Source organism: Anticarsia gemmatalis, chromosome 27, assembly GCF_050436995.1.
Source record: "Anticarsia gemmatalis isolate Benzon Research Colony breed Stoneville strain chromosome 27, ilAntGemm2 primary, whole genome shotgun sequence".
NCBI lineage: Eukaryota > Metazoa > Arthropoda > Insecta > Lepidoptera > Erebidae > Anticarsia > Anticarsia gemmatalis.
This window is the reverse complement of record NC_134771.1, coordinates 244465-256425: the sequence shown is the minus strand read 5'-3', so window position 1 is coordinate 256425 and position 11961 is coordinate 244465. Positions and strand designations below refer to the sequence as shown.

Genomic DNA, 11961 nt, shown 5'->3' with positions numbered 1-11961 from the left:
AAGAATGTATTAAACAAATTTTAGGCATGTAAGGTTTCATCATTTTGTTTTCCTTCATCGTTGGAACAAGTGATCATTATTAAATTTCAAATACACACATAACTTCGTTAAGTCATTGGTGTGTTGCCTCGGGTTCGAACTGTAAAATACTATACCTACAGGTATTTTAATTAATCACAAATCTTCCTATTAGATAGTTAAACGATGACCCAAGACACAGAAACGACTCGATTTAGCAACCTTATAGCGACATCTATATTCGTTACTGAAAAACTATAAACAAAGAAGAAATTAAATTAAAGTAGTTCTCCTTGCGTAATGTACCAGTGTACTAATTTTATATAATAATGTTTCATTACACTATAAATCTTCATCACACAATTCAGTTAAATATTTTTACGGAACAACTACAGTACAGATGCTCATTATGTTTCAGCTAGCGACATCTAGTGTCCAGTAGCTGAGTGAACTTCAATGATAGCGAGTGTTAGAGTTGAGTGTAAGCTTGCCTAGATGTCGCTGATTCGAAGAAACTGAAAAATTTGCTGTTTTCTAGTTTAATTCTTAGAATATTGCGTTGAAGAAACGGTGAAGGTTCGGGATATTATGGAAATAAAACTAATATTTAACAATATATATTATAATATGTATTTTCCAACTTAATCTATACTAATATAATAAAGCTGAAGAGTTTGTTTGTTTGTTTGAACGCGCTAATCTCAGGAACTACTGGTCCGATTTGAAAAAATCTTTCAGTGTTAGATAGCCCATTTATCGAGGAAGGCTTTAGGCTATATAACATCACGCTAAGGTCATTAGAAGCGGAGTAGCAACGAAAAATGTTACAAAAACGGGTAAAATTTTGACCCATTCTCTTAGGTGACGCAAGCGAAGTTGCGCGGGTCAGCTAGTATTTAATAAACATAACTGACACTTCTATCAACAATCTGGAAAAATAGGTACAACATATTAATTCCTCCGTAGTTTCGATTTGAACATAAGTACAATAACCGTTTACATATTTCATTTAAGGTAAGGGGCAGTTTCAGTGTCTGAAAACGTATCCTAGAGATAAAGTTAATATATAAACATATCCTCCTATACTCCTTGAAGCAAAAACATTTCTGGTAAACATCTCATAAAACTCATGATTACCAATGGTAAAAATAAAATATATTTAACCCATTAATGTCCCACTGCTGGGCAAGTGCCCTGAGTTTACGACCAAACAAGTGCAGGTGACTTTTTATATCTTCCAACACTGTGTTAAAGAACTCTCATGCATGCAAGTTTGCATCACGACGTTTTCGTTCACCATTAAGAGGTACCAACTTATACCACTCATCGCTTCTCGGCCTTTTAGCTAAGATCAAAGTGTACATATACCACTCGGCTATTGCACTGCTCACCAAAACTAAATATTTCAATTCTAATTGTTGTTGCTTTCTTCACTTTTAGTCTTTTTAACGTCTACATCTTTTTGCTTCCGTCTTCCTCGTTTATTAGACTGTAGTATACTCTTTTTCCATTCCAGTACTTTATCAGGCTCAGGATAAACGACTTTACCTGTCTCCGGATCTATTGGATACGTTCCTTCTGGAGTATGTTTCTTTTTAGCCATATCCATACTGTGTCTACGTTTCATATGTTTGTTATAATTCGACCAGTTTGCAAAATCCCTTTGACATATATCACATGAGTACGGTTTAACACCGGTATGCTGACGTATATGCTGCAGTAGTAAAGTCTTAAATCTAAAACCTTTATTACAGTACGAACAAACATGAGGTAAGGAATCAGTATGTACGATATGATGCGAGTTCAATTGTCTTTGCAAACGGAATCGTTTTCCACACTGCTCGCATGAAAACGGTTTTTCACCGTTATGTACGCTTACATGAACAGCCAATTGATTTTTAGTTCTGAATGAGAATTTACATATTTCACAAGTAAAAGGTTTTATATTACTATGACACAGAATGTGGCCCGCTAAAGTCTGTTTGTTTAGGAAGCATTTACCACAAACCTCACATGTATGGTCTCTCTTTCTGTCCGTATGTATTAGTAAGTGAGTATTTAAAGATGTTACTGTTTTATACTCCTTTTTACATAATAAACAAGTTAAACCGTTTTTCAAAGACGGTGATGGAATATTTCTAGTCTGTAATTTACTAATAAACATACTTGTATGTTTATCAAGCTCTTCTGTGTTTGAAAAACATACATTGCAACCAGTACATGTAAAATTTGATGTTATATGTGTAGCTATATGCTTGTATGTCTCCTGAGGAGTCTGGAATTTCTTAAAACAATAACAACAAGAAAGTTTTAAGTATTTTCTATGTCTGCGAACATGTTTAACAAATTTATCGAAACGTAATGTCCGTATGTTGCAATCGGTACAACGGAATACATTACAATATTTATGGTACTCCATAGAATGGCTAATTAACTCTGAAACTGTTGGGAACTCTGTCTCACAGCTTGCGCACACCCAACTGTAGTCTTTCCAGGTCAATTTTAGCTGTGATATAGGAATGGTGTCAAGCCCAGAAATGTCCCTTTTTTCTTTCTTTTTCACTAATTTCTTGTTCTTTATTGATGTTGTTTCGTAAATTATATTATTTTCCACCTCTGTTTCTACTTTAATACCGATATCTTCATCATAAATCCCGTCAGGAGGCTCATAAGTTATGTTTTCGTTTTCCGATTCACTCTCCTCTTTCTTTATAGGTTTAGTTAATATTTGTTCGTTTAACACCACTTGAGCACGTTCTACAGCAATAACAAAGTCGTGTGCTCGTTGTAGAGTACTTATACACGGTAAACAAACAGTTTTTGGCAAAGAATTCTCATTAAAATCCAACTGAATGTTTAGGTGTCCCAAGTTATTTACTATTTCGTGACGTTTTACAACGTCTGTTTGTAAGTCTGTGAGCTTATTTTGAGGCTTGGATTCAGCGCAAAGGCGGCAGTATGTATTTTCTGTATTATTCATGGTGATAAATAAGAAAACAATGTTATAAATAAGTCATTTCGACCCAGTTTTCTACACGATCGTCAATCAACAATCATCAAGTGACAGATGTCAGGTTTGTTTATAAAATGTTCGATGTTCAGTGTTGTCCCTTGCTATTGTCTATGTCAAATAAAGTTTCCGGTTTCTCTGCATTGAGTGTCCGCCTCGAATTAATTTATCATTACCTATGTTATCTTTCATTTTATATTCACAATAATAACGGGAACCAATGTTGATTACTATGTATCATTTCAAAACGAAATAGCGTATCTTAGTATAAAGAACAAAGCCGATATTTATAAACGTAAACTATCGTCGAAACTCAAAGTAATCCTCACTGGCAAGTTGTCTCTTATTCTTGTTTGAGTTTGACAAAAGGATAAAAACCTGATGTTTGACGGATACTTTTAGTGTATTTATTTTACAAAAACTCTTTTTAGTAATGGGATAATCACTGCAAAAACAATGGAGAATATGTACTGCCGCCTCTGCGCGGAGCCCAAGAGCTCTGAAAAGCTCCTAAACTTACAGAACGACTCGAAAAAACACGATGAAATAATCCTAAAACTTGCGTTTGTTAATGCGGTGTATGTCAACGTTTCTAGCGGCGATATTTTACCGAAAACAGTATGTTTGGTCTGCTACGACAACTTGAACAAAGCTTACGAGTTTCTGAACAGTGTGAAACGGGCACAGAATGTTTTAAGCAACTTATTTCCGAGTACGGAAGATAATAAGTGTGAAGGTTCAGATGATGATAGAATGACGGTTTTTGACGATTATCTTGGTAACGATGACGTTGCTGAAGTAAAAATTGAGGATAAGAAGCCTAAATACGTGGATCCTTCAGAGGATGTGAGGATAGAAGTGAAAAGAGAGCTTAAAGAGGAACCGGAGGGTGAGGACCAGACTAACTACGACGATACGTTAAACATGCAGGATATTTTAGACGCAGCGATGTGTAATGTCCCATTCACATCTAACGTAACTATTTACGCTAAAGAACTCTCCGATTTGAGTAAAAAAGATGTTAAAACATGGAAAGATTACCCGTGGGTATGTGGTTACTGTAACATAGAGTTTATGAACATAGATATGTTGAGATCTCATTGTAAGGTGGTACATTTGAAGTGTGCCGCGTTCATGTGTATTGATTGTAAGGCAGGGAGGGATGGAGACTTTGCCTCTTTTGTTAAACATGTGAGAAGACATAGAAAAATATTGAGGTGAGTGGTTTTAGTTCAAAGAAAGAATCTAGTCTTTTTTTTTAAACTTTAGTAGTCAGGTTCTTTCTGGCCAATATTAAAATAATTGCAAATAATTTGTCTAATATGAATCAAACCTCTTTTCAGTAAACTGTACTGTACCTATTCATATTTATTTTTGATGAATCATAGTTAGTTGGCATTAATGCAATATCTTGTAGTAATCATAATCTTTGATCTCTAGTCTGAAGACTCATTCATCATTTCAAATTGCTCTTTAAATAACAAATGAATGTAGTCATACTTATGGAGCTAAATAAATTTTATATTTTAAATTTATTTCAAAAGTCAACATTTGTACCTTTTGGAAAACCTTTGATTGTATAAGTATGTCTTTAAAACTGTTTATAGTGTTGCTGTGGATTAATTGAATTGCTTTTCGACACCTAATTGTAACTTCTGATGTGTTACCTCAATAACAGAAAACTTTAAGAACTTGTTCAATGTATTTTTACTAACTTACTGGCTAATTTCACTACTATTTTCTAACTTATTCTTTCAATTCAATTTCAGAAACCAGTGTTACTACTGTGACTGTACAATAGAAAATTCAGAAGATCTCCCCGCACACATCAGCACACACATACAAAAATCACAAATAGCCTGTCCTCTCTGTGGAGAAATACTGAAGAACGAAGAATCATTAAAATCTCACTTACAAGACTACACCGTAATCAAACAAAAGAGACGACCGAGAAGAAAACCCGGGACACCGATCACTGTAGAGGAACTAACTTGTACGTTATGTAAAAAGATATACAAAAACCCTAACAGTCTCCGAGACCATATGAAACTACACACAATGGACCGTAAAAGGAACTATACTTGTGACCGATGTGGCAAAATGTTTTACAACAAAGGCACTTTAACATCTCACATATATTCCCATGATAAGAACCGACCACATGTATGTAGAATTTGTAATAGATCGTTCCTATACCCCAATATGTTGAGAAGACATGTCGAAATGCATTCCGGAGTGAAACCATTCTCTTGTGAACAATGCGGACGGTGTTTCAGACTTCAATACCAGTTGAATGCACATAAAATTATACATACAGATGCGATGCCTTATGTTTGTTCATACTGCAACAAAGCGTTCCGTTTCAAACAGATTTTGAAGAACCATGAAAGACAACATACGGGAGCCAAACCTTATTCATGTCAGAATTGTGGTATGGAGTTCACAAACTGGTCTAATTATAACAAGCATATGAAAAGGAGACATGGTACAGACACTTCGAAGAAAAAGATCACTCCGGAAGGTGTGTTTCCGATTAATCCGGAGACTGGACAGATTATACAAGTCCAGGATCCTGTGGGAACTGAGGAATGGAAGACAAAGATCATGATTCCGGGGAAAAGAGGGAAGAAGAAGGCGATTAAAGAAGAGACTATTTAGCTAAAGCTAAGTTTGGTGTGTATTTGAGTGTTTGAACTGTTGTGGGACTGTGGATAAGTGTATGTGTAAAATAAGCTGATTCAAGATTGTGTACAGTAAAACGTTGTCCATAGCTGTCCCAATACTGGGCTTGGTATAGTATGAAGCAGGATCTGGCTTACTGCCAACTAAATTGAATACATTGAAATTAGATTGGAGTCAATATCAAATTGTTAATTTAACGTCAAAACTAGTGTGTGGTTAAACACTGATTTAAAATTATAGTAATCTAAATCAAACTATCTCAATTAGTTCCACTTCAAACCAGTTTCAATTATGCGCTAGTTTGGAAGCTAAAAGTTCGATTTGATATTAGCACGAATCCCATTCAATAAAATTCGAATTCGATTCTGTCAGGAGTAAGTTAAGGCCTTTAGTTAACAAATGGATTTTGTTGGTATTTATTAAGTGAAAGTTTTATACACAGCCTAATGCAGTATGTTATACATTATGGAAGGCTTGGAAAATTCAAAAGAATCAGAATGTAATTAAAAAACACGTATGTATTGGAACTTTGAGACCAATTTGCAGAATCGAATTAGTACAATGTAAAGCGCGATACACATCAATATCGCCTACGTCTATGTCGGCGGGCTGGTTAAATAAGTGCTTGTGTACTTAGGCTGCCGACATGCCTCGTTGGATCGGCGAGATATTAAGCCATGTCAAACGTTTTAAGATTCAACAACTTTGACACTAGGTTGACTAACAATAAAATATACAAAACTGTTTCCACAAGCTGCACATAAGCTATACGGATAAACGCCCATAAACATTGTTAAACAATAAATCTACTTATACGCCGACGTTTTTGCCAATCAGCGACAATTGTGTATCTAAAGGAAGGTTGACATCTGACGGAACATGCGTCGCGTATTATTGGTCGCGTAACGCTAGCACAGACAAATATATAGAAAAACACTTAACCGTTCACATTACTGATGATGTGTCGTTGCGAATCCCCTACTATTTAGGCGACGCCCGACGCATCTTCCGTCAGATGTGAACCCTCCCTAAAAGTCGGTTTCGAGTATGAATACGCCATGGCTTAAGTCTGATTTCCACCGCGAGCGACACCCATTAATGACTTTGTTGAATTCGCAAGCGGAAACTGTATTCTTGTATTTTCACCAAAATGGAATTTCGAAGTATGCATTTTGCGCTTGCGTGTTTAATGAAGTCAAACAACCGGCCAAGTGTGATTCCAACTCGCGCAGGTTCCGTGCCAACAAAATACGAATAAAACACGTTTATTGTATGGGGACCCACCTTAATATTTGACTTTTTAAATACTTTAGTACCTATTTGTTATTATAGCGGCAACAGAAATACATAACTTGTGAAAATTTCAGCTTTCTAGCTATCTCGGTTTATGAGATACAGCCTGGAGACAGACAGCGGAGGCTTAGTAATAGGGTCCCGTTTTATCCTTTGGGTACGGAACCCCTTAAATGGGTTTGTTCCGCTCGCGATGGAAACTTGGCTTTATAATGTTAAACTAAAATTACAAAATGCCTTGTTTTTAAAAGCAATATTATTGTTAAAATAAAATTAAAATGACGCAAATATTTTGTAATCTAGTGTAATATTGTTATAATGAAATAGTATTATATTATAGTGATTTTATTTATGCAATAGTTAATTATTAATACTAAGTTGCACATATAGCTTTGTATAACAGATTATAGTTATATTTTTATTATGCCCTGTAAAGCACAATAGTTAGTAATAAAACAAGTTTAGTAAAAATATCGCTATTTATTTTAACACCTCTTTAACCTGATCATGCTTACATACATAATATCACGCCTGCTATACCTAAAGGTGCAGGCAGAGATGTATGAAATATACCAACATCTTTCCGTTAACAATATGAGTCCTATGTTGTAGAGACCGAATGCCATCTGCTGGACAAGTTTCGAAATTACGGACTACTATTGAGAAACAAAAAATAAAATAAATAAATCCATACTAATATTATAAATGCGAAAGTAACTCTGTCTGTATGTCTGTCTGTAACTCAATCACGCCTAAACTACTAAACCAATTTGCATGAAATTTGGTATGGACATATTTTGATATCCGAGAAAGGACATAGGCTATATATCATCACGCTACGACCAAAATGAGCAGAGTACCAGTAAAAAATGTTACAAAAACGGAGGAAAATTCACCCATTCTCTCTTATGTGACACAAGCAAAGTTGCGCGGATCAGTTAGTAAATAAATAAATAAACATTATAGTACAAATTTTAAAAGATCAATATTATTTGCCCGATCCAGGAATCGAGCCCAAGACCTCATATATTATGATCAGCAGTCGGATACGTGACCGCACCACAGACGAAGTTCACAGAATCATACATAGTTGCACGGACACGCGTTCCGATTAGACTAGTTTAAATGTATTTATATTTTTTTTGCGTAGGAAACTTCGATAGCAAGCCGTAATAAAATAGGAAGAGGTAATTTAAAATAAGTACCACTTCGGCAGTTAGATTGATGAAATGCATTTGCTAGGCTGTACAGAATAAATACATTACTAATTTGAATAAAAAAAACAACACGCATAACTTGTGTTATGCTGTAAATGGATAATTTTGCTGTAACTTTCTAATATAATTAAAATGTCTAGTAGCTTACAAATGATTAAATAAGATGAAAAATGGTTGAATTTACAAAAAAATCCTTGAAGGTACGTTTTATTAGAATAAGTAATTTATATAAAAGTATGCATGCAAACGATTTGGTGATTCCACTGTAAGTTTGTTTTTTGCTTAATAAATGAATTGAATTGAATTGAATTATCACATTCTTTGTTGGTAGTTTTCGGTTTTGTCTGTATTTGTCACATCGAAATCCGAAACGTCATAATTGACATTACAAAATCAAGTTTGTTGACAATGTTGATTGTGCGTGAAAACTAACAAAAATGAATTAAAACGCTTTTTTAACTTACATTTCTCAATATGAATAACAAAGAAAACAGTTACTGCCGGCTTTGCGCCAAAATAAAACCACAACAGAAGCTCATAGACCTACAGGCAGACGAAGAAAAACGTCACGAAATTATAAACAACTTGGTTCATTTAAACATTCAGTTGCATTTCAACGAGAATTCTTTGCCAAAGACTGTTTGTTTACCGTGTATTAGTACTTTACAACGTTCGCATGATTTTGTTATTGCCGTAGAACGTGCTCAAGTGGTGTTAAACGATATAATTTCTTCTCAAAGTATTAAAGAGGAAAACAGTGGTTCGGAGAGTGATAACTTTGTTTACGAGCCGCCTGCAACGTTATACGTGGATGATGTACCTATTAAATTGAAAAAAGAGAAAGTAGATGAGTCTTTCGAACCACCAGCTGTGAAAAAGACGAAAAAATCGACTGCAAATGACGAAAAAAATGATGAAGAATCTCCACTAACTTGGAAGGATTATACCTGGACCTGTGCGTACTGTTGTACGGAATTCCCGACCGTTTCAGAGTTAAATAGCCATTCTATCCAGTTTCATAAGTGTTGTAATGCATACCATTGTACAGATTGTAATAGAAGGAAACAACGTTTAGATGCTTTTATTACTCATGTACGTAGACACAGAAAACATCTAAAATTGTCATGTCATATCTGTTTTGAGGTGTTCAAATCACCAATTGAAAGAAACAAACACATTGCTACTCACAAAACAACCGAATTTAGATGTCATGGTTGTAACACATGTCTGTCTACTGCTGAAGAACTCACTGAACATAGTAATACGTACAACAGAAACCTCAAAGCAAGAAACATTCCTGTTGAAGCAAAAGATGGTTTAACTTGTCTCATTTGTAATAAGGATTTTAAAACTAAAATGTCTTTGAATACTCATTTATTAACACATACGGATAGAAAGAGAGACCACACTTGTGATATCTGTGGTAAATGTTTTTTGAACAAGCAGACTTTAGCAGGACATTTTATGTTTCATAATAACGAAAGACCATTTAGTTGTGAGATTTGTAATGCTTCATTTCGGAGAAAGAATCAATTGAAGGTCCACATTGGAGTCCACTCAGGTGAAAAGCCTTTCGCTTGCGAGCAGTGTGGAAGACGGTTCCGTTTACAAGATCAGTTGAACTCACACCGTATCATACATACGGACTCCTTACCTCACGTTTGTTCGTACTGTAATAAAGGTTTTAGATTTAGGACTACACTACATCAGCATATACGTCAGCATACCGGAGTGAAACCATACTCATGTGATATATGTCAAAGGGACTTTACAAATTGGCCGAATTATAACAAGCATATGAAATGCAGGCATAATATGAATATGGCCAAAAGAAAACCTGCTCCGGAGAGCTCCGTTGTTGAACCGGCTACAAGTAAAGAGGTTTATCCTGCGATGGATAAGATATTGGAATGTAAGTCAGTGTTGGAGAAGAAACGAGGAAGACCGAAACTAACTGTTGATGTTGAATGTACAGAGGTTAAGAGTGAAGACAATATAAGTAATAGTAATTGAGATTGTTTGTTTTAAGATCTAGGCAGTTTAAATCTTATAAATTAGCCCCCTTTACACACACACACTATCGCGCATGAAACAACAATCGCGCGTGAAAGAGCGTGAATGTGCAAAGAGAAAGGAAAGACCACGCGCCGCGCTCATCTGTCAAGCCCGCGAAGAAAATCGCGAGCGAAGTGCGTAATCTCTTTCCCGTGCGTAATCCTGTACGCTCCTAAGAACACGCGATAGAGCGTGTGTGTAAAGGCTGCCATTTACTTGAGGAATAATTAAGAAACTCATGCAAATAGAGAGCTATCGAGTTTGGTATTCTAATGACAGTTCAAAGAGTTTTAAGGCACAAGAGGCATTTAAAATCAGGCGTCCAATTTGATTTGGGACTTCTACTGTGTTTCTCAGACTACGTTTTCGATAGTCTAGATCGCGACTTTGCGGTTTTTAAAGGCCGACAGTTTGTTGATAGCTATTCTCATAAGGCTCTGCCTTCTTTCCCAAGATAGTGGTAGATTCAGTAATGACTATCATAATTGTCAACATTTGACCAACTAAATAAATGATTAGATTTTAATTTTGGCGACTATGGTATATATATAATATAATCAATATCAATATAATATATAGGCAATATTTCTGTCCCACTCATTTCGATCTGAAAGAAAAGAGACCTAGATATTGCCTCGCGAGGCTGCTCACTCAGTCAGGACCTGGCTATCGTCCTGTACATACTCATAAAATGTTGGTAAAGAATGCAGAACTTTGAACTCGAAACTCCTGTAATGTATATATTTATGTAAATAGTAAACTCAAATTAATATTTATAAGTATAGTTAAGATTAACATTGAGATTTTAAACATAATGTTAATAATATATTTAAAGATTTCGTGTTGCATGTGTAAGGGTGACAAATCAAAATCGAGCTATGCTGCGCTGTGCTATGTTTGGTTAACTCGCTCGTCTAATATTTTAATGAGGCTGTGTGAGGCTGCGCTCTGTTTAAAAACGCAGCAGTCTCGAGTGGGTTGCGTTACCCGCTTTGCTGAGCCGTGCTGAGTCGCGCTGTGCTTATGTTTTTTATGATTACTTTATACTGAGCTAGATACTTAAAAAACGTAGCTTAAGAAAACAGCACAGCAGTGGGCAGCGTAGCTCGATGTTGGTTTGTCACCCTGATTCTAATATTGAATGGAAGTTAATGGGAACATTTGCATTTTACTGATATTTAAAGGCTTAGCTTATACCGCAAAAAATGAATTGTCTCACTCTTCTATTACAATAGAATAGATAATATTATTATTATTTAATTGTTAACTTAAGTTATAGCATATTAAAGCAATATTATTTACATATTATTTATTAGTGTAAATTTATGTAAGTTGAATGATATTATAAGATATTGTTTTTATAAACTTGTTTTATTTTATAAATAATCCCAAAATATCTTCTTTACATAAGACTACAATACATAGTTTGGGCAGTATAATGTATTTTTTTAAACTTTCGTAGTAGTATATTGTACAGTATATTATTATGAGAAATAACACGAACACTCCTAAAATGTCTACCTAGGTCGTTTTTTTTAAAATATCTATTTAATTATTTCTAATAAACAATATTCAGTGATAGTAAAATTACTTTTAAGTCAGTATATCTATACTAATATTATAAAGCTGAAGAGTTTGTTTGTTTGAACGCGCTAATCTCAGGAACTACTGGTGCGAACTATTTTA

The 11961-nt window shown here is 34.9% G+C and overlaps 3 protein-coding genes across 3 annotated transcripts; 2 read left to right on the top strand and 1 right to left on the bottom strand.

Annotated features, from left to right (window-relative positions):
- Positions 1-704: 704 nt before the first annotated feature.
- On the bottom strand, positions 705-3064 carry LOC142984461 (uncharacterized). Its single transcript, XM_076132070.1, has one exon. The coding sequence runs from the start codon at positions 2996-2998 to the stop codon at positions 1430-1432; it is 1569 nt and encodes a 522-aa protein (XP_075988185.1). The 5' UTR covers positions 2999-3064; the 3' UTR covers positions 705-1429.
- Positions 3065-3363: 299 nt separating this feature from the next.
- LOC142984544 (uncharacterized) lies at positions 3364-7462 on the top strand. The gene is made up of 2 exons (XM_076132247.1): positions 3364-4245; positions 4798-7462. Exons 1-2 carry the CDS (start codon positions 3485-3487, stop codon positions 5684-5686), a joined length of 1650 nt encoding a protein of 549 aa, XP_075988362.1. The 5' UTR covers positions 3364-3484; the 3' UTR covers positions 5687-7462.
- A 1161-nt stretch (positions 7463-8623) lies between these two features.
- Positions 8624-11564, top strand: LOC142984545 (uncharacterized). The gene has a single exon (XM_076132248.1). It carries the CDS (start codon positions 8695-8697, stop codon positions 10231-10233), a length of 1539 nt encoding a protein of 512 aa, XP_075988363.1. The 5' UTR covers positions 8624-8694; the 3' UTR covers positions 10234-11564.
- The last annotated feature ends 397 nt before the right edge of the window (positions 11565-11961 follow it).

Coding starts and splice junctions, on each gene's coding strand:
- LOC142984461 (XM_076132070.1), bottom strand. CDS start 2,998: ATGAATAATACAGAAAATACATACTGCCGCCTTTGCGCTGAATCCAAG.
- LOC142984544 (XM_076132247.1), top strand. CDS start 3,485: ATGGAGAATATGTACTGCCGCCTCTGCGCGGAGCCCAAGAGCTCTGAA. Junction 4,246..4,797: donor AGACATAGAAAAATATTGAG/GTGAGTGGTTTT, acceptor ATTCAATTTCAG/AAACCAGTGTTACTACTGTG.
- LOC142984545 (XM_076132248.1), top strand. CDS start 8,695: ATGAATAACAAAGAAAACAGTTACTGCCGGCTTTGCGCCAAAATAAAA.